Source organism: Suricata suricatta, chromosome 8 (assembly GCF_006229205.1).
Source record: "Suricata suricatta isolate VVHF042 chromosome 8, meerkat_22Aug2017_6uvM2_HiC, whole genome shotgun sequence".
Lineage (NCBI taxonomy): Eukaryota > Metazoa > Chordata > Mammalia > Carnivora > Herpestidae > Suricata > Suricata suricatta.
Genome location: NC_043707.1, coordinates 87428718 through 87451675, shown reverse-complemented (window position 1 = coordinate 87451675; position 22958 = coordinate 87428718). Strand labels below are relative to the sequence as shown.

At 43.5% G+C, this 22958-nt stretch overlaps 2 protein-coding genes across 2 annotated transcripts in view; both read right to left on the bottom strand.

Moving 5' to 3' along the window:
• GNG12 (G protein subunit gamma 12) overlaps positions 1-18781 on the bottom strand; it is a 76494-nt gene extending 57713 nt beyond the window's left edge. The window contains exon 1 of the mRNA XM_029949326.1: positions 18726-18781. The gene's annotated coding sequence lies outside the window, so the exon portion shown is untranslated. The remainder of the gene's footprint in view (positions 1-18725) is intronic.
• The window catches only part of LOC115297661, a 114477-nt gene that overhangs the window by 45371 nt on the left and 46148 nt on the right, over positions 1-22958 (bottom strand). Inside the window, exon 2 of the mRNA XM_029945816.1 lies at positions 18726-18778. Coding sequence (XP_029801676.1) covers positions 18726-18778 — 53 coding nt within the window. The remainder of the gene's footprint in view (positions 1-18725; positions 18779-22958) is intronic.

Below are 22958 nucleotides of genomic sequence, written 5' to 3'. Positions count from 1 at the left end.
CGTGGAGCTCTTCCTCCACCCTGGCTAAGTGGTGAGCATGTTACATGCATGACGTCACTGAGACAAGGGACCTGCAAGTTTTAGGGAACTGGAGGTCCTAGCTGGTGTGAGCAGAGCTGTGGGCTCTAACCCACACCTGGCTCCAAAGTCCACGCTCACAAATCCTGAGACAACTGCCTCCCCCCCCCCCCCCCCCCCCCCCCCAATCCATTCATCCAAGGGCAACAGCTTCTAATTACAAGATCACTTCCACTAATCTTCTTAGGGCAACCGACAAGTTCACCAGTTCAATGCGATCTTTTTTTTTTTTTTTTTCTTTCTGCTACTTGACCAATCATGACACCTAGTGGCAAGTTGAGAGCATGTCTCCTTAAATGGCTGGTGAGTGAGGCTCAGGACAGGAGGGATCTGATGGATCACATCCAAAGTGAGGAAACTGAGGCTCAGAGCAATGGAGCAAGTCTCCTAAAGTCAAAGAGAGAAGGAAGCCAACGTGGAACAGTGTGGAAATCCTAAACCTTAGAGTTAGTACTTGGGTTCTGATTCAGATTTCATCTAAATTCTATCCTCGGCAAAATAGTGTCTTTAATCATTCGAAAACAATGATGGAGCACCTAACTACGTGCCAGTCACTGTGCCAGATGACGGAGACATGATGCAACAAGGACAAGTCTCTACCTTTCCAGCCAAACAGGAGAGGAAAACACTTGCACAGGATTCAACAGTAAGACTATCAGTTAATATGAATTATGGACTCATCTGCCAACAGATACTGTGTGGAAGCCTGAGGTACTTAACTCGTGTAATCCTTGCAACGGCCATAGGATGGCGGCGCAAATGCCTTTCTTGCTTAAAAAATGAGTGGGAGAACATTTATGCTAAAAGCAATAAATTTAGGCTTCTTCTACCTTTCTAAGTTTCTGAAAATGAGGTTGTTGGACTAGATGCTAGGGGATTTGTAAGGCCTCTTTCCAGCTCAGATCTTCTGCTGGAAGACTGGTTCAGCTGGTAAAGCATCCTTCTTGATTTGGGCTCAGGTCATGATCTCACGGTTTGTGGGTTCAAGCCCTGTGTCAGGCTCTGTGCTGGCAGTGCAGAGACTGCTTGGGATTCTCTCTCTCTCTCAAAATAAATAAATAAACTTAAAAAAATTGAAAATACCTGATTAAGAAAAAAATCATGCTAATGATTATAAAAAGAAACAAAAAAGTCCCAAGATGAATGGAGAAGTTTTCAACATAATACAGTTATGGGATTCTTAACAACTTCTTTGCTTGTTTGATCTAGTTACATGGTAGATAAAAAATACTTATATATTGGCATCCTCAGGCTATCACAAGTGGAATGAACAGTGGAACCAGGCAAATGGTGGTTCAAAGATGAATTACTGTCCAACGAAGTAGGGAACACATTTCTCAACAACAATACTTGGGCATAACTCTGGGACTCCAGAAACTGCTATAGAGCCTGTGAGGCCAAGAGCCAGGCACACCTGGCCCCTTGATGTAGGATTCCAAATAAACAGAGCATGTTTCACGAGTGCCACTTAGTACAGAGTAAGAATCAGAACACTCTCCAAACTGGTACCACCATCAAGCTCTGCTTGGTCCTCCCTGGGAGGGCAGGGTGTGTGTGTGTAACACCTGCTTTCTGGGTTGGGTGCAATCAGGCAAACTGCAGTGATTCTACAAGTGGAGGCGTCAAGTTCACGGGCCATGGGAGCACCTCTGGCTCCCTGCAGAGGGACACTTGCTCCCGCACCTGGGATAGCAGCCCCTGCAGGACCTGTGCTCCCCAGTCTTGTGAACACCTCGCCTCCTTGGCCAGGGGTCTCTGGAATGATACCGAATGGGCCACAGAGAGAACATGTGCTAGAGATGCTGGAACGTTCAGCTCAAGAGTGCTCTGCTACACTTCTCTGAATGGCAACATCTCACTTAACTTTCTAGGTCTAGATATCAATGCCCACCTGGCCTGACCACCACCACTCCCCCAAGCCAAGCCTGCCTTTCATGGGAACTGCCACCCTCCCGTAGTTCCCAGCACAAGACTATAATCACAGATTGTCCGGCTGTGGACTGTGAACATCTTCAGAAGACATGCTGGGTGGCCCATCTATCTTTATGTACTCAGGACCTAGCACGGTGTCTGGAGTGCAAAGAAATTGACTTCCAAAGAACTGGAAAGTAAAGTAAGGAATTCAGGGCTGGGAAGAGGTTTAAGAGCTCCCATCGTGTTTGAACTCCTGCCCAACATAGAATCTCCCTCAAAATATCATTACAGGAAAAAAAAAGTTTTAAAAATTGTGTGTAAACATATGCTTACAGAGTTCCCGCGACTTACTATGGGGTTATGGTCCAATAAACCATCATAAGTTGAAAATAGCATAAGTGGAAAACGCATTTAATATACCCACCCACCACTGGGCCACTTTCTCACACGATACATAAAAATAAACTCAAACCCAATTAAAGACCCAAATGTGAGACCGGAAACCATAAAACTCCTAAAAGAAAACATAGGCAGTGATCTCTTGGCCATTGGCCTCTGCAGCATATTTATGGATATGTCTCCTGAGGTAAGGGAAACACAAGCAAAAATAAACTATTGGAACTACACCAAAATAATAAGATTTTTGCACAGAGAAGGAAACCATTAGCAAGGCAAAAATGCAACTAATTGAATGGAAGATAATATTTGCAAATGAGATACCTGATAAGGGATTAGTAACTAAAATATATAAAGAACTTACAAAACTCAACACACACACACACACACACACACACACACACACACACACACAATCTAATTAAAATGGGCAAAGGACTTAAATAGGCATTTTTCAGATTCAATATATATATATATATGGCCAAAAGATATATGAAAAGATGCTCAACATCACTAATCATTAGGGAAATGCAAATCAAAACCACAATGAGGTATTACCTTATACCTGTCAGACTAGCTACTATCAAAAAGACAAGAAATAATAAGTGTTGGCAAGGACGAGGAGAAAAGGAACCCTTGTGCACTACTGATAGGAATGCAGTCACTGTGGAAAACAATATGGAGGTTCCTCAAAAAATTAAAAACAGAATCCCCATACGATCCAGTATTTCCACTACTAGGTATTTACCCACAGAAAATAAAAACATGAATATGAAAAGATAAATGCACTCCTATGCTTAATGTAGCGTTATTCATAACAGCCAGGATATGGAAGCAATCTAAGGGCACGCCCATACATGGATAAAGATGTGGTATGTGTGTGTGTGTATATAACAATATATAAATATAAATGGAATAATAGCCATAAAAAAGAATGAGATCAAGATCTCATCCATTTATGACAACATGGATGGACCTAGAGGGTACTATGTTAAGTAGTATAAATATATAAGACAAAGATATACAAGTATCATAAATTTCCCTTATATGTGAAATCTAAAAAACAAAGCAGCAAATAAAAACCCCACAGACTCATAAATACAGAGAAGAAACTGATGGTTGGGGGGAGGGAGGGAGGGAGCAAAACAGGTGAAGGTGATTAAGAGGTAAAAACTTCTAGTTATAAAACAAGTCATAGAGGTAAAAAGCACAGCATAGGGAATGCAGTCAGTAATACAGTAACAATATGACAGACGGTGACTGTACTAATGGTTGTGAGCACAGTGTAATACATAGTTGCTGAATCACTGAGGTGTACCCCTGAGGCTAACACTATATGTCAGCTACACTTCAGTAAAAATAGTTTTACAAAAGCTTGTATTCTAGAGGAAGGATAGACTAGAGACAATTAAGTACACTAAAACTGAAAAGGAAAGAAGGCATAAAAGAACCTTTAAGGGTGAAGAAATGCTCTATCTCTGGATTGTGATGATGGCTAGGTAGTCTACACATTTGTCAAAATTCACACTATATGTATTTTAATTTTTTTTAATGTTTGTTTATTTTTGAGAGAGAAAGAAAGAGTGTGAGCAGAGGAGAGACAGAGAGAGAGGGAGACAAAGAATCCGAGGCAGGCTCCAGGCTCTGAGCTGTCATCACAGAGCCTGACACAGGGCTCAAACCCATGAAATGTGAGATCATGACCTGAGCCGAAGTCAGACACGTAACCGACTGAGCCACCCAGGTGCCCCACAGACTATACACTTTAATGGGTGTAGTTTATTTTATGTAAATTATATGTTGATAAACATGATTCTTAAAAAAAGAAAAATAAACCAACCTACCTTATGCATGCCCAGAACACTTAATTAGCCTACAGTTTGGCAAAATCCTCTCACACAAAGCCGATTTTATAATAAAGTGTTGAATATTTCATGTAATTTATTGAATACTGTGCTGAAAGTGAAAAACAGGACAGTTGTCAGTGCATTCGCTCTTCACCTTCGTGATCACGTCCCTGCCTGGGAGCTGCGTGCGGCTTCCGGCCGCTGCCCAGCACCAAGAGAGAGGACCTTAGCACACAGTGCCAGCCTGGGAAGACAGCGAAATTCAAAGTATGGTTTCCACTGAATGTGTATTGGTCTTCCACCATCGTAAAATCGAAAATGTGTAAGTTGGAGACCGTCTGTCTATGTAGGTGTGACACCTTTCTAGTAAGGTGGGTGCGTGACGGTAAAGACACTAACATTGAGGTTCACTCAGATCCTTCTTTGAGAATTAGCCACCATCTTTCTTTACCAGATTTCTTCCTCCTGATCTTTCAAGAAATACCTGCTACTTGGAGAAAAATGTTTAACATTTATTAATGTGGATAATAGAGACAAAGTTAACATGTTGCTCTATTTCCATCTAATATTTTCTCCATGAGTTTTTTTTTTTAAGGGGCTGAAATCACATCCAATCATACAATTTTCTAATTTGCTCCTTTTCAGCAAAGGTATCTTCCCTACGTGATTACAAAGTGTTAATAAGCATCATGTTTTAAAACTATTTTGACAGAATTTCAGACTTAGAGAAAAGTTACAGGAAAAGCAAAAATAATTCTCTGATATCTTTCACCTGGATCTGGATTTCTCCTATGTGAACATTTTACTATATTTACTTTAATCCCTGCATTCTTACCTCCAGGAGAAAGCATGAGAGAAAGAGAGAGAGAGAGAGGTAGCCATGATGTTGTTTGACCCTTAAATACTGCAGTGTGTATTTTCTACAAATAAAGAGCTCTCTTACGTAACCAATTAGTCAAATCCGGAAACTAACATTGATATACTACGATTATCCAATCTATAACCTTGTTCAGATACCTGCAATTGTCCCAGTAATGTCCTTTATGGCAAAAAAACCCTCAAAATTCCACACTGTGGTTCATCTGTCATATCTTAGTTTCCTTTCATCGGGGATGATTCCAGAGTCTGTCTTTGTATTTCATGATACTGATTCTTTTATGTAAAGACCAGTTATTTTATGAAACGCCCTTCAGTTTGGGTTTATCAGCCGTTTCTTCCTGACTAGATTAAGGTTATGCGCTTTCAGACCACAGAAGTGAGTATGCATGATTTTTAATGATTTTTAATGATTTTGGCAGGATTCCATTATACATAAACATTCCCTTTTTGTGGAATTTGGGCTATTGCATTATTTTGTTATAATTCCAAAATGAAGCTCTTGTTCTTTCTTCCTATCAACTACCTATGGGCTTCTCTCCACTAATTTCTATATTAGTGATTAACTCATAAAGTTAAAAGAATGAATTCAGGTAATTTCAAGAACATTGTGTTACTATGTTTATAGCTTTTTTCCATAAAGCTCCTGTCAGTATGCGGTGCCCCAGTGGATAAAGGTGTCTACTCCATCTCAGGCTGACTGGCCTTGCACCCTGGCATGTTACAAGACATAGTTTGATCTGGAAAGACAAAAAAAAATTGCATTGCTGTATTAGTAGACTTCATCTTCAAGGTATGGTTTACAAAGGGTGTTTGTTGTTCTTCGGACGACAGTGAATACATTCATTTGCTTGTGTGCTCCTGCCTTCCTTCAGCGAAGTTCAGAGTTGTCAACTGTATGCCAGTGTCCTTCTAGGTGAGGACATCAGGCTCTAAAGTAAAGAAATAAACAGATTGTGCTAAGGGCCAGGAGATATCCAGTACTAAGTAACTGGAGGAGGCGAGAAAGATCCTGATACTTTGAGACAGACACACAGAACTGGTGTAGCCACAGCTTGGGGAGCCTCTAGGGAGAGGGTCAGGCCTCAGGCGTCCCTTGTTTCACCTCACAGTACTCACTACAGAACTGCTTCAAAATGTCCGAAAAAGCTGTCCTTTCCTAAAAACATGAAGCCATATTCTGCCCTATCCCAAATACCCATTTCTCAGTGGCAAACCTTGCCCTTCTCCTTCCTGTCTGTCCTAGTCAGCAGAGTCTGAACTTCAGCATGTTGCAATCTGAATAATTATGAAAGCTTGAAAATTCTGAAATGAGAGGGAACCTGCAAACCATTCTGATGTTGCTCAGCCTTGCAATTACCTGAACATCAAGGAATCATTAATGAATCAGGCTGTCTCAACATTAATGGTCACATTCAACAATGAGACGGGGGCAGATGACCGAGAAAGGTGTGTGTGTTCTCCTCCAAATAACAGGGGTGGTGGCTGCGGCCGGAGGCAAGGGGGGCAAGTGCTCACAAGGGAAAGCAACCAGGGCTGGGGACTGAGACAGGGCCAGCAGGAATTCCCACCCCTCAGGCTCACTACCCCCTCTGAGCTTTGTCAGAGTGTATCAAAAGGCAAGACCCAAGAGTAACCTCACAGGAATTTGTCCTGGGGGAAATATATCCACCCCCCCACCAAGTAATGCTGCTTAGCACTTAGAACAATTAGTTTCCATACACTGGGTGCAAAAAGCAAGCAGATGGTACAACGAAAAAATAGTTTTCTGGGGGCACCTGGGTGGCTCAGTCAGCGAAGCAACCGACTTCGGCTCAGGTCATGATCTCATGGTTTATGGGTTTGAGCCCTGTGTTAGGTTCTGAGCGTACCACTCAGAGCCTGAAGCCTGGTTCTGATTCTGTGTCTCCCTCTCTGCCACTCATGTGCTCTGTCTCTCTCAAAAATAATTAACATTAAAAAAATGGTTTCCTTATATGAAAACTGCATGAGATGAAAAATTAAGTACAATATATATGAATATGATCAATAATCATTAGAAACCTGTCAAATGTTCAAAAAAAAAGATTCACCTCCATAATAATAGCCTGCAAGGTGTATGCACACTCTTCCCTTTCCCATCCTTCTTTTAAGGAAATGCAGCTCTAAGTAGGCAATAAATCTGATGTATAAGTAACAAACACCCTCTTAACAATGCCATCCCTTCAAATACTGAAGTGTATCTCAGGATTTCTGAGAGCAGGGAAAGGAAAAACAATAACTACTAAAACCATTACTAATAAAAATACTATCATTGTATCCTCCACTTGGGGGATGAAAAGAACAAGAGAGATGATAAATATTCACCCACGGACATGAACTACCACTTGGTGAACAAAGGATAGTAGATGAGCTTTTTATTATGAAGGTTCTAATTATAGAAGACACAACAGAAGCTAAATAATTGGGTCAGATCTGGTAATTAAAAGCAGTTGAGTAATTAACAAAGGATTAGTAAAAGTGTCAGGACAAAATCATATTTTAACAAAGGATGAAATACATGCGAAGGTTTTTATATTTCAGCTATTACCCTTCTGTTTTGCATTTTGGTTTTAAAAATACACAAAAAGTATAGGAAGTAGTAGGGAAATAAGTCTTACTTTGTTACCCTGATTGTGACCGAAAGCTAGTTCCTGGTAGGTGCTAGTAGCAAGTGCAAATGAACTGAGGCAAGTCATTTAAACCAGCGGGACTAACTCAAGAGATTCCAACGTGGGCAACAGTGAGCTGCAGTTTCTATGTTGGGATCACTAATATGTAATCCAATTGGCTGTTGAAATTTTCTATTTTCTGGTTATTTTTGTCTCTACCACAACTTCAAGGGGTAAAAGGAGGCTCAATACTGGTAGTAATTTTCCATAATTAGCATTGGTCGTGAGACCTGGCCAAAAAAAAAAAACCCACTGTACTTAAATAGGTGGGAGCCTTAAAATGGTAACCTGGTACCATTTTAACTATTTTACTCTTTACAGATACAAAACAAGCCTTTGGACCCAAGTTTAGAATACTTGTTTCAAGACAAAAGAAAATAACCACCCCCCCCTCCCCGCAAAAGTCTTATAGACCAGGCAGCCCCCTTTCCCTGTCCTGACTCATCACAGGCTGACACTTTCCAGATGATTTGTCAGAACAATGAGGATGCCTTACTTCAATGGCTCATTTTATACAATTCTCTAATTCTCCTCCAGGGGGCGAAGTTGGCTATCATTTCACTAAAAAAAGGAAATCACTTTCAAACTTGGATTTTTTGCAAAACGCTAGGAAGATATTCAAGTACAAAAAGGGCCTCTCCCCCTTCTCCCGCTTCTTTTCAATACATTTAATTCTGACTGATTAGCAAAGCACTCCAGCCCTTTTGTGCAGTAAGAGGCAAGGGACATGATTAAGGGCGGCGAGCATGAACACTTTTATCAGCATACTCCTGTGGGTTGGCAGGCCTAGTCCCCTAAAACTTGAGATCAGTTTCAAGGATATTACTTTTTTTTTTTAAGGAGAATTTTCCACTGGGCCTCACACAAGGTTCCCTTTGCAGGGCCTCTCTCTGTGCAACCACAAAACCACTAGAGGTCTGAGAGCACCCACCCTGCTTTCCTGGAGGAACGGAGGGACCTTGCCACCTCCTGAGGGTGTCTGGTGGCCAGGAAGGAGCCCAGACAGCAATTCTTCCTGGGCCTCCTTTCCCTCCACAGAAAGGGTTAGGTGCTCCCAGTGGGAACTCCGGTAAAGTCGTAAAAGAGCTCTCACACAGGGCTTAACCTGTTATCGAAGTTGAAGCAAACGGTAGGTTTAGTGTCTTGGTGACGGCCTAACAGAAGGAAAGACTCGGAGTATGTGCCAATTCTCCCTGGCCTAGGACTAGATCTAGTTTTTGTGGACCGTGAACCTTATACAATTTGGGGGCGGCTTCTTTATTAGAAGAATGTAAAATTAGGAATAGCACATTAGCTATAGGGTCTCAGAAGGGGTCCCTAGTGGTGAAAGACCCTAAAGCTCAGGCATTATATCGGTCATTAGCTCTGTGGTCAGCACTGCTGGCTGAGGAGCGAGTGTGTTGGCAAGAGGCTCCTGCACACCTTCTCTACAAAATGGCAATGGATGACTTCTTTATGGCTACATGGCTCAGTTACTGCCTCAGAAAGTGCAGTAAGAGTCTGGGAAAGAGCGCAACGGGGTCAGGGCCAAAAGTGTCCCCATCAGTCTTGCTCCTTCTTCACCCTGCTGTGGGTACATTGCAGGTGCTCAAGAAAAAACACCTCTCAACCAACCAACAGAAGTGGCCCCCACCTCCCTGTCCCTCCCTGAAGGCTACAATGGCTTCCCTTTCCTCTAGCTTACCAGCCATGTTTTAAGCTTCTAGGTAAAGAAAGTACTTCTGAACGATTTATCTGCAGAGGTGAATAAGTCAGACCCAACGTAAGACGGGGTTTCTGCTCCCCTAGGCAATCCATTCACCAAAGAGGTACAGACATGAGTTACCTAGACTTCGAAATCAGTCCAACAAATAATGATGTCGCTTCATTCTATACAAACCCTGTATTTGGCACAGCACGGGCACCTGGTGAGACATAAGGAGGTTGGATGGCTGGACCTCTACTAGCTCAGGAGTGCCCTATGCCCCCGGAGGATTCTAGAAAGGAAGTGCTCTACGGGATTCCTGTTAGAGGGACCAAACCTCCTTAATCATGAATCTGAGCTCCACCACAGGCCTGCTCACCAATCCTGCCTGACCAAGCCTCTGCCCTTATTTTGGGTCATCCCATTGACTCAGACCCTGCCATTTCCCCCTCGTCCTGATGGGAAGGTCAGCTCTCCTATTGAGACCTCCCTGGGCTCCACAAAGGTGTCAACTATGCCAGTCTTATTGAAAAGAGAAAAGAAACTGATGTGAATTTAAAGCACCTAGCCAAATATAGCTATGTTTGCATATTTTCACAGTCCCTGTAAAAATAATCTATAAATGTCTCCCAAACTAGTGGCAAAATCACTTATTCAAATCTTTACAAGGAAATGAGAGGAGGTCTAAAGATATGGCAAGTTGTTTAGTTAACGTAGCTTGCCTTTGTATATGCTACAGTTTGGTATTTATAAGCAAACCTGCTTCTAAATGTTCTTGTTCTTGAATAAAACAGTGAGAACTTCTCACATATAAAAGTGTCTCCGTGAAGCCATTTATCACAAGGAAAAAGATATGTTTTGCAAATTCTCATCTGTAAGATTAAGATAATATCATGATGTGAAGATAACAGCCACCATTATTTGGATGCTGACTGTGTACTAAACATTTCACGTGGATTATTTCACTTAATTCTCTCAATAACCCTGGGCGGTATTATCCTCACTGTACGGATGCAGACATTGAGGGTTTAAGAGTAAGTGACTTGCCCAAGGTCACACGTTACCCAAAGTATTTACTGGTGGACTTGGGGCTGGACAGGTTGAGATTTTAGCCCTTGAGCCACGCTGCCCGTGCAACCAAAAAGTCACTTTGTACACTACAAAGAACTAATGAGCTTTGCAAGATATTTTTTTAAAGCAGGTGGCTGCACACATTTTGATTTTTCTCAAATTCCTATTTGATCTTTTTATTGCTAAGGAATTGGGCTTCTTTCAAGTCTATAAGGATTTTAAAGAAATCATTGCAACCATCAAAAGCAAATAATGATAACACCTACCATTTACTGAACATATACTATGTGACAGGCTGCTGTGCTGAATTCATTACATGCAATGCTTTCCTCACTACAGCTATCTTATGAGGCAACTGGCATTGTCCTCATTTAGCAAATGAGGAAGCTGAGGCTCAGAGGCTCTGCTCAAAGATCTCAATAGCTAAGGTAAGGTCTGGACTCTGGTCTGCCTGTCTACACAACATGTCTCCCTGCTGTAATATGCACAAAATAGAAGGAATGTTTTAGTTAGCGGCCTGTTAGCTAGTTCATACATCTAGATGCATGAATGGTCAGACAGAAAGCACTATATCCTGCCCTGTCAGCCTCTGTCTCCAACATCATCTGGGGTTTGAAGGGCACAGAGCAGAGGATGGAGGAGGAGGGAGCTAGATCCTGCCGTCTTTATAAACAGCCAGCAAAACTTACAGGAGGGCATAACGCTGATTCACATCCGAATACATGCTGAGTCTTGCCGGGAGAACCAGTCCAATGATGGAATTGCCCAAAATGCACTTAATACATTCTTATGCCATCATCTCCAAAGCGACTCCAACTCTGACGCATGTGTCTTGCTAGCATGTATCACTTGCTCATCTGAGACTCTGCCTTTACCACGGTGTGGGGGCCTACATACAGAGTGACCTACCTACCACCACAGTGGCCCAACCTGCACGTGACAAAGGAGGGCACCTTGCCAGAGGGGCCAAGTTCACAATGCTGGGGCTGGAGAAGGCAGAAAAATCTGCTGACTCCAATGGATGATGGAGCAGAAAAGAAAGAAAAAAAAAAAATAGCAAGAGGAAGGGAGTGGTCTTTGCAGGACAGTAGGGCATATTCTGGAAGTTCTGATTTTTCAGAGTTCACAAATTATGGATGGATCCTCAATTAAAAATCCCCAACAAGCATGGCAAATCAGCTCTCAGAACAACAAAAAAAAACTATGTTAGGGTCATGAGCATGAGAAATGGTGACTGAGCACGGAGTTTCCAAATAGTATCTTTCTCTTAGGGTTATAACAAGTGCGCCTTGGTGTGACGGTGAGGAAAACCTTCCCAGAGACAAGGTCAAAGGCTTCCCTGTGGCCTTGGAGGCCAGCGTTGGTAAAAGCCCGGCTGCCGCTGCAATCTCTGCCACCCAGGCTGATTTCCGCAGACCGGGACTCACACACACACTTCTGACACCCGTGAAAGGGACAGTAGCAGGGAGCCGGTTCTGGCTTTGTAGGAGCAACATCCTTCCAGCGACCTCACGTTATCTGAAAACTGGAAGAAGACATTTGGGAGGGAGCCGAGGAGGCGGGGCGCCCCCCGTGCTGGCACGCGTTTCAAGAACAGGATGAAGGGCCGCTTTTAGGGGCGCTGAAGAGGAGTGCCTTGTAGTAGCCAGGGGTTAACAGTTGATCTAACAAGACGCTAAAGTGGAAGTTTCCACTCCAGCATCAAGACTCAACAGATGGGAAATTCCAAAGCAAGGGGCCAGACCATTATGTGGAAATTTCTAAGAAGCTGACTTAGCTGGCTCAAAGATCATAAGGAGGATATATAAACAGGTTCAGGGCAGTGGAAAGGGATGAGGATTTTGTGAGGCAGATTCCTTGGAAATGCTCTGATTCCCACCCTCCCCAAGATGGCCTGGGTGGAGGGAACTGGCCTTTCATTTCAAGCCCAGAGAAAAGGGTCTCAAAGGCAGTATCTGGAAGGCTTGATATGGGTCTCCTAGAGTTTGGGGACTGGCGTGTGACTTCTGCCTGAGGAACCAAAATGTGAGGGGGTTACTACGTAGGACTAAGGTGGGAGAACAGAAGGCTGTGTCAGGGAAAGTGCCTGTCCACCCCCTACCTGCTGGGGAGGTTGAAGGAATATGAACTCTGGGCTCCAGGAATGCCAGCCTTGGTCTCCTTAAAACAGATTCTGCCCAACGGCCTTCATTCAGCTTGAGGGTGAGAGGACCCCAAAGACAGGATGAGAATAGAAACCAGAAGCTGCTGGCCGATGATCACAGTCAGCAGAAAGAGACGTATTGCCCAAGTGCTGGAAAGTTCCAGCAGGGAGGCTTGGAGAAAGCCATGGAAGAAGCCAAGAGAGAAAGAATCCATTTATTTACCCATCAGCCAGGCTCAGAGGACCCAGTACCGGCGTGATGATGGCAGTCAGGTAAGAACCTTCCTCTCTTCCTCCCTCTCTGCTTCACCTGAGGAGGCCTGAAGCAGTGGGCAGCTGGGGAGACCTGTACTGGCAAGATGGCAGGGGAGGGGTGAGTCTTCTCCTGGAGTGAATACTGACTGTTTATGGACCACAGTGAGCATTTCCAATTTCCCAAGTGAACGTCCATGTGTGGTGTGTATGTGTTACTTACAGGGGCCATAGGACTTTTTATTGCCTAAGAAAAATCAAAGAAGTCTTAGGCTTGATCAAGTTTTTAAAAGAAAATGGAGAAAAGACACACCTCACTGAATAAACTTTAAAGGACTAGCGACAGACAATATAGCCATGTCTTAATTAGGTCTCAGACGCCATGGGTGCCATGTCTAGTTACAGCTAACCTTTGCTAATAAGCACAGACTATGTACCAGGCACGAGACCAAGGACTTTACAGATATACCTCATTCAGTCCCCCTAACAACTCCATGAGGAAAGTGCTATTATCCCCTGTGACCACTAAGGAAACTGTGGTTCAGAGAGGTCAGGCAACTTTCCTGGGGTCACACAGGTTGGAAAGTAAAGTAATAGCCTGGACTCCACGTCAAGTCTGACATCCTGAACCCTTTTTATCCTTGCAGATGAGTGGTTTTTAGCAGACAGTGGTGACTGAAACAAGGCAGGAACTTGGGTCCTGCCCACCCTTCCCCCTTGGGAGTCCCTGAGCTAGACGACCAAAGAGCAGAGCTTGTAACCACCAAACCGCAGGATCTTAGTGGCCCCTCCAACTCTGGGATTCTATGATTCTATCACCTGTGGGTGGAAAGGCAGAAAGAGGTGACCCATAGCAGCAGATAAAGGGAAGACAGAAAAGATGGAGTTTGTATCCTGTGTTCTCAGAGTGGCAGTCAGAAGGGACTGGTTCCTGTAGGTGCTATATAGACCTGAGGTTTGCAGAATTATAGTCACGTGTATAAATAACCAGTTCAGATAATGCACAGAAAGCACGTAGCATGGAGCCTGGCACCAGAGTAAGCATTTAGGTAAATGGCAACTATGACTGTAAAAAGTTTACATATATGCCTAAAAACCTCAACATGCAATTTAATGCAACATACTCAGCCACTGACATCACCGTGTCTGTTCCATAAGGAACTATGTTTATCATGGACACTAAACTTTATAAGTTGAGCCAAGACGAGAAATGACTGTATAAGACTGAGCTAGCCAAATATAAAATGTATCGCTTCACGCATGAAGCAGTGGCTCTTAAACAGTAGGGGACCATGGAGTCCTAGAAGAAAGGATGGAAGCATAATCCCTTTTGCCAGTAAAAAAGTACATACGCACAGTTTTTCAAATAATTATAGAAGTTCATTCATTTTTTCATTCAATGGGTTACAGATGTCCTGAAGCCTGTTCACTGTCTCCAGGTTAATAATCACTCCTATAAATTCTGGTGAGGCAGTATGAGATCCTTAGGCTCAAAGCTGTCTACCTGACCCCACAGTGAGGTCACCCATCCTTGACCTCTACATATGCTCACTGTTACTAGTCTCGATCATGATACCACACCTGGAATAGATAGCCAACAAAATTGAAGCTGAATCTAATTTTAAACTTTTCCAGTTTAGTGAACACGTTCCCCTCTCAATAAAGAATTTCTAAATCAGTGGCCTCTGGTACCTAAAAATTTTTTTATGTGGTTGGCATTCTCTTCCTTCCTTCTACTGGTAACAAAATTCTTCCTTTCTTCATAGGGATCCCATTCCATGTGATTCTGGTGGGATTCACCCTCTCTCAAGGGCCATATAAATTAACCTTGATCAAACAGATACTACCATTGTCTTCTGTGTACTTCTAGCCAAGTTGATTCAGGCAAAGAATCCAAACTGGGCCAGTTAAGATCCCTCCTTGGTCCTATTGCTGAAACAATGGCAAAAGAGGCAATTCCTTTGCAGTGAGACCCATAGCTGGGAAGATGACGGAAATATAACACTGATGGCCACCTCTGGCACCCTGGCGAGGGAAGAGCTTGCCTGTGAGTGAAGTTGACAGAGTTGAGCAGAGCCAAAAGATGGAGAGAGTGAAAGGTAATGCCCTGATGATATCTTTTGAACCCCTGGATACAGCTATACCAAAAGCCCATTCCAATATAGACATCTTAATCATGTAAGTCAAGAAACTAGTTTAAGTTGGATTGCTGTTACTTGCAAACAAAATGACAATTATAATAATAACAATAATAAAACTACTTATTATTTGTAAAACAAATTGGATGGTGAATGGAAGACAGTTTTACAAATGCTGCCCGCTGTGGTAGCTGTTCTGGGGAAGCTCTAGGTGAGCAGGCTGAGAAGGTGGTGGCCTTGGACCAGGAACAGCCCTGAGCCAAACTGTCAGATGACTTGGTCCTCCTCCCCGTCTTCCTGCCCTCCTGCACACCTCCTGCCACTCCATCCTTCCTTGGGCAGCTGGGTGCCCTCTGGCCCTTTCCTGTGCCTCCCACAACTGGTTCTACTTTTCCCATCTCCTCTCATCCAATCAAAGCAGCTCACACTTCTACAGGACCTTGTACTTGACACTTGACAGCAGTTTAACCAAGTATTTCTTCTCTCAGGGATGAGCACATTTTAACCAGGTATTTTGAAGAGGACAAAAAACACAAAGGGCTAATTCACTAATCGTGGACTAGGCTCTAAGGAGGGTACAGATGCAAATGAACAGCTCCCTGTTCTTCTTGTAAATCTCAAATAATTCTATGTAAAGCAGTTAGTACAGTGCCTGGCACACACAGTCAGCCCCCCAACACACACAAAAATTCTGACTTATTGCTGCTGTTATTATGTATCCTCCCATGACTACCACTCGACTACTCGCTGCCTATTCCTCCATCACTACCATGATCACCACCACCATGAAGGTAACTGCCCCTTAACAGCTAGCCTCAGATCCATAACCAATTAATGCACTTTTATTATCCTTTATGGTTTATAAAACACTTGCACATACATCCTCCTTTTAGATCTTCTTGGCAGGTCTCAAGTTAAACATCATTCCCATTTTACAGAGGGGGACACTCAGCGAGGTTGAGCTCATAAGGTCCCACAGCCAGAAGCAGAAGGGTCAGAGCTCAAACGTGGGTCTCATAGAAGTTTCTCATTCTTTCCATTAGCAAGTGGTTGCACAGCAGTCACATGAGAATCATCTGAGCACTTTAAGATTCCTGGGGTCTACCCTAGACCTCATGGATGGGGAGGGCGCAGGGGAAGGGACTGTGCACTTACATTTTTTTTTATAGTTTATTGTCAAGTTGGTTTGCATGTAACACCCAGTGCTCTTCCCCACAAGTGCCCCCCTCCATGCCCATCACCCACCTTCCTCTTGCCCCCTCCCCCATCAGCCCTCAGTTTGTTTTCAGTATTCAAGAGTCTGTTTCTCATGGCTTACCTTCTTCCCTTTCCCTAACTCTTTTCCCCCTTCCCCTCCACATGGTCCCCTGTTAAGTTTCTCCTGTTAAACCTGAGTGCAAACATATGGTATCCGTCCTTCTCTGCCTGACTTATTTTGCCTAGCATGACACCCTCGAGGTCCATCCACTTTCCTACAAATAGCCAGATTTCATTCTTCCTCATTGCCATGTAGTACTCCATTGTGTATATATACCACATCTTCTTAATCCATTCATCAGGTGATGGACATTTAGGTTCTTTCCATGATTTGGCTATTGCTGACAGTGCTGCTATGAACATTGGGGTACCTGTGCACTTGTATTTTAACAGGTGTCTCATGTGATCCTGATGAGCTGCCGACAGACAACCAACTGCAGTATCCATGCTGCCTCCTGCTCTACTAAGTACCTATACTAAGGTAGACCTGCTATACTAAGACTAAGTACTCTCAGTATACACCTTTGTGGTACAAGGAAAGTGTAGGTAGCCGTCTGCTCTCTAAAGCCAGTTTTCTACCACTGTATAAACTGTTATCTCACAGCCATCAGGTCTATGTTCAAAGAGAACACTGACTAAGCAATGGAGGAAGGAAAACTAGCCAAGGTGAAGAGAGTGAACCACAGAACACAGGGTTTGGCTCTGAAGTAGTTCAGGGCAGGGCAGATCCCAGATGGCAGGAACAGGTGGGGAAGGCCATACTGTGAAGGGAATATTCCAGTGGGACCTGCAGAATGGGAAGGGTTCCCAAGTAGAGAAGGGGTGAGCAGCATGAGGTGTCCTCAAGAGAAATGATAAATGGACCAGTCTGGCTGGAATAGAGGAAACGGTGAGAGGCGAGCAGGAGAGGATGGAGCCAGATGATGGATATGGAGAAGCCAGAGAGAAGAATCGAGGCTGGTGTTGTGGGTGATCTGGGGCACCAGATTCTGAGCAAACCAGGGACAGCCTGAAAGATGAGCTGACGGATGGCCAGAGTGGCAGGGCAGAGTGGACAGAGGTCGGAGCGTGGGCAGTCTGGCACTGGCAAGACCAGCTCACAACCTGCTGAACTGACTGGGATGCTGGCTGGCAGTGCCAGGGCCTGCCTATCACACACAGTGGGGACAGGGGATGGAGGGCTAGTGGATGGATGTGGATCGGAATCCTGGCTCCATGCCCTTCTCTTTTCGTGTGACTCAGAAACCCTGTATGGCAGAAATATAAAGATGGCCATAATCCTTCCCTCTCTGCATCCGGGCTGCCTGCTGTACAATCCTGCTGCTCCTGTTCTAAGGGGTAGACTGTATCTGTAGCCTCATGAATCCAGACCAGCCATATAGCTTGCTTTGGCCGACAGAATGTGATGGAAGAAACATTGCCACATCTGAGCCTCAGCCTCAAGGTATTTCTGCTTTCTCTCGGTACCCTGCCCAACCCCATGTGAGCATGCTCAGGGTAGCCTGAAGAATGGTGAGACATATGCCTGAGCCAACGGCATCACTCAAACGGCCAGCCGACTCCCAGAAACAAAGCCTAGCCAACGTGGACCTGTCCCTGACTTCCGGCACATGAGTGGTCCCAGCGGAAACCAGAAAAATCACATGGCAAAGCCCAGCCCAAATTCCAACGCACAATGTTGTAGGATAAAGACATGATTGTTATTTGGAGTCAGGAAACTTTGGCTCAAATTTCCAGCAGTATATTTTGGAGTGGTTCTTACGCAGCAAAAGCTAAGTGCTACACACTGCAAATGACAGTATCACCATGGTATTAGGGACTCAGGCCACATGAAGCCCAGGAAGATTTTTTACTTAAAAATTGTTTTATTTGCCTAAGTCTAAAGTCAGTTTTCTACTGCATAACTGTTCTCTCACAACTATCACATTTAGGTTCAACGAGAAAGGAAGAGGGAAAACTCGAGCAATAAGAAAGCTAATACATGATAGCTGTGAGCCAATTTTCATCACAACACACTGCAAGGGACTGTCTGAAGTCCTTGGCTGAAACAGCACTTTGTTGTTTTGGATACTGCTTGAAACAAGCAGGCCATCAACAGGGGTCTGGAAATAGTTTCATTTCAAAAAAAAAAAAATTAACAGTATTTGGCATATAATCATAGCTCTTTTCCCTGACTATGTTCTTAGCAAAGGAACGTGGATTGATCTGTTTTTAAGGCACGGAAACATAAATCCTTTCAGAGAGGAAATTTTAAAAAGTGTGAATAAATAGACATCTAATCATAGTACTCGTAGGGATGTATCTAACTTAGAAGTGTGAATATCATTTCAAAAATAATGTCAAACTGTCACATTGTTTTAAAAATGAAAGAGAACTCACCAGGAAGACTTCCTGCGGCCCACAGTTTTCAGGTTCGAAGTGGCGGAATGAATCTGAAACAGAATTAAGCAAACATCCCATTAGTAAACCGCACTCGCAAAGGGTGTGCTTTCAGACCCAAGTGACTGCCATGATGTTGAGTATTTATTCTTTTAGTTAAAGATTAGCAAAGCTTTTTCTGGCTCCTGATGGGATAGGGAGAGTTTTTTGCCTACATATTTCAACTTCCTGAATAGAGAGCATTCTCTCTTCTACTTCAGGAGGCGCTGAGAGTCTGAAGCCAGTATAACTATAAATGGTAGTGTTTTCATCCAAACCCCTCCAAGTCAGCAGAAGCCTCTTGGTTGTTGCTCTTGCCTTGGTTCCTCAACCCCTTCTGCTAGGACCAAGCCACAGCTCCCTTTATGGAACCAATTAAAAACTAGACAGTCCCGCACAACCTCCAGGACAGTGGGAAGAGGGTACAAGGCTTCCCAATAGTGGCCACTTGATCACAAATTTTTATTTTATTGATAAGGGTGAGCCCAAGGCAGCGCTGTTAGACAGAAATAGAACATGAGCCATATATATGATTTTATATTTTCCAGTAGTTACACTAAACAGGCAAAAAGAAATGGATGAAATTTTAATGTTTAATTGGATTTATTCAGAATATTATCATTTGACCATGTAACCAATAGAAAAATTACTAATGAGCTATTTCACATTTTTTCTTCACACTGAATCTTCAAGACCCAGCACATCACAACTCAGACTAGCCACATGTCAACTAGTCAACAGCCACGATGGCCAGTAGCCACACCAGACACAAAAGGAATCCATTCTTGGTCTTCAGGAACCGGTAAAGGAAGTCAAATGTATGAGAGGATTTTATTAATCTATTTTTCTCCCCCTAGTAATCCATCACCACTCCATTTGTGATGTCATTTTACTGGAAATAATCACATAATAATAGCAAATATTTATATAGCACTTAACTATGTGCCAGGAGCTGTTCTTGGCATCTTCAATTAACACTCACAATAGCTTTATGAGATAAGCATATTATCATTCCCATTTTGTAATAAGGAAACTGAGACACGGAGAGGTTAACATACTCAAGGTTATAAAGTTGGTGACAGAGCTGGGATTCTAATCCATGTAGAGGTCTGCCTCCAGATCTCATGCCCTTAGCCACTAGACTCTCAATTAAATGTGAATGGCTCAAAATAAGACAATTATTTTCAGTTTTAATTATAACTACCAAGGGATCCAAGGCTGCTGTCATGATACACGGTCAGATAATAGCAGTGATGGCAGATGGAGGAGTTATAGGATGTGCTAGCAAATTAAAATAAAGACAACATGGAGCAGGAGCAAAACCACCAGAAGCACACCAGGGTCCGACCAGAGCGCAGCAGGAGGTTAATGGTGTTGGGGTGAGGGGTGGTCCGTCTTTGGAAAATTTTCTCTTCATGATTTTTCTGAGGGAAGGGTCTATCACTTCCATCAGATTCTCAAAAGGGTCTATAAGATAGATACCTCTATATCTGTTAGCTGGAGTGGAGAGAAGACAAAAAGAATCAGGTAGAAAGGAATTGAGAAAACACATCTTTTTTACTTGATTAATCCGTGGTCCCCAAAGAAGTCACACCTAGTGAGAAAAATAAGATCCACACATGTGAACTCCCTGCCCAGATAGTAGAAAAGGAGGTTGGTCAGTGACACTGTTCAGAATCAACAGGCCTTGGACTGAGGCCACTGCAGGATGCTGAGCCCCAATCCTGCTGAAAGTCCTTCAGTGGCTTCCTCTAGGTTCTAGGATCAAGTCCAAGTTCCTTAGCCCAGTCTCAAAAGCTGCAGTGGTTTTGTGCCTGGCCCCTTCCCGGGCACTCAGATATCTTGTCTATTAGCTACACGGACCTATTTACAGGTCCCTACATGCCACACACCCACTCTTCTGTGCCTTTGCAGATTCTGTTCTTTCTGTGAAATACATCCTTTCCTACTGTTTCAGCCTATCTGTAGGCATCGGTTCCAAAGTCATCTCCCCTGGGAAGCCTTTGTGTACTCCTTTGGCTGCCTTAAGGGACAACTTCTCTTTCCACAGTAACAGTAGTATTCATTTAATTTAATTGAGAATTATGTACTACTACTACTACAGATAATAATAAAAGCTGGTTTAATGGAGTTGTGTGCCAGGCACTGTTCCAAGTGCTTTGCATGTTCCTCTAATCTACTGAGTAATCAGATTAGAGGGTTAGTAATAAAATGGTAGGTCCTTTTATTACTCCATTTAGCAGGTGAACAAACTGAGGCATAGAAGTCAACAGCCTAAGGTTATCCAGCTTGTAAATGCAAGAGCGAGACTGTGAATAAAAACACACTGGGATAAAATCTCCTAACATGTTCTTTAGCGAAGCAAGTCTTAACTTCATCTTGTAAATCCAGCCAGTGCTGAGGGGATGGTCACTTCCTATGCTTGTTCACTGTGAGAGGGAACACACCCAACTCAGGGCTTGGCCAACTCATCACACCTCCAACAAGATCATCAGCTTCCCTGAACTCTGCCTGTGGATCTAAGTAGTAACATGCCCTCTGAGAGTCCTGGCTGACCATTATAAAGGAATGCCAGAAAAGACCCTTTCCTTTAACAAATGTAGCATTCGGGGCACCTGGGTAGCTCAGTCGGTTAAGGGTCCAACTTCAGCTCAGGTCATGAGCTCGAGTCCCACATGTCGAGCTATGATCTGAAAGCACAGCATCTGCTTGGGATTCTCTCTCTGCCCCTCCCTCCCATCCCTTCAAAAATTTTAAAAAATGCAATATTCAAGTAAAAACGGGACATAAAGCCCTATTTTGGGGGATTTACTTGGCTTCAAATAACTCACTGAGTATATTCCAAATATTTTTAAAATAAAGATCTCAGGTTGAAAATCTCCTTTTGCTGTCCAGTCATGGCTTTGTCATTATTTATCCTTCAGTTCCACACTATGTTTCTTTCCAGCACTATCTAAACCCTCCTTGGATGAATATAAAAAGTGACCTTGTAGGAGGGCACTCCCCTTTCTCTACCAGAGGGAAACACAAGAGTTTCAAGATCTGGGACATCCACGGACCTCTAGGGAGAGAAAGAGCTCTTTGTAGCTCACGTCAGAGACTGCATCAGGACACTGTCCCATCCTACCACTTGCCGATAAATACTGTTAGCCCTAACAGCCCCTTTCCTACTGCATCCACAATGTAAAAGAAATCACCAATTTCCTAGGTATATGGACACCAGCATTACCTTGGTTATTAACAATCAAACTGTAACAACCAATTTGTGTTGTGACTCTTCCTAGCCCATCTCCTTCTACAGTAAACATTAATCTAATTGTTACTGAGAGGTTTCCTGAATGCAAATTATGTGCCAGGCATCGCTGTCCCTGCTGGAGATATAATGGTTAATGAAGCAAACAAGGCTCCTGATACAGGGGCCCTCCGACTGTAATGGAAGGTAGAAAATAAACAAGTACACAAAGAAGTAAATAAGATAACTTCAAACAGTGACCAGTTCTACAGGTTTTTCCATAGAAGCATGCAGTGATGTGACCTACGGAAGAGTTTAACAGTGTCTCTGGCAGCTGTATGCAGGAGTCTGGGAGAGGCAACAGTGCATGAATGGACCACTGGAGACCAGTTATGAAGCCATTCAGTTAAGTGAGATATGATGGCACCTTGGGCACAGGATGGTAGCAGCTGAGATGGAGAGAAGTGAATGGATTCAGGATAGGTTCTGGAAGCAAAACAATTACTGCTGCTGATGTGGTTGTGGGAGAGGAGAGAGAGCCAGGGGGCTAGAGGTCACCTAGGTTTTGGCTCAAGCAACTGGGTCAGTGGTGTCTTTTTTTTTTTTTAATGTCTTATTTATTTTTGATACAGAGAGAGACAGAGCATAAGAGGGGGAGGGGCAGAGAGAGAAGGAGACACAGAACTGGAAGCAGGCTCCAGGCCCTGAGCTAGCTGTCAGCACAGAGCCTGACGCGGCGCCCGAACCCACGAACGCAAGATCGGACTTGAGCTGAAGTCGGAGGCTTAACTGACTGAGCCACCCAGGCGCCCCTGCGGTGTCTTCTTTAGGGAAGAATCAGGTTGTGTGAGGAAAATCAAGAGTTCTAATTTGAGAAAAAAAAAAAAAAAAGAAAAGAATTCTGATTGACCTTGTTAACTTTGAGATACCCAAGTGGAGATGTCAAGAAAGCATTAAGAAGT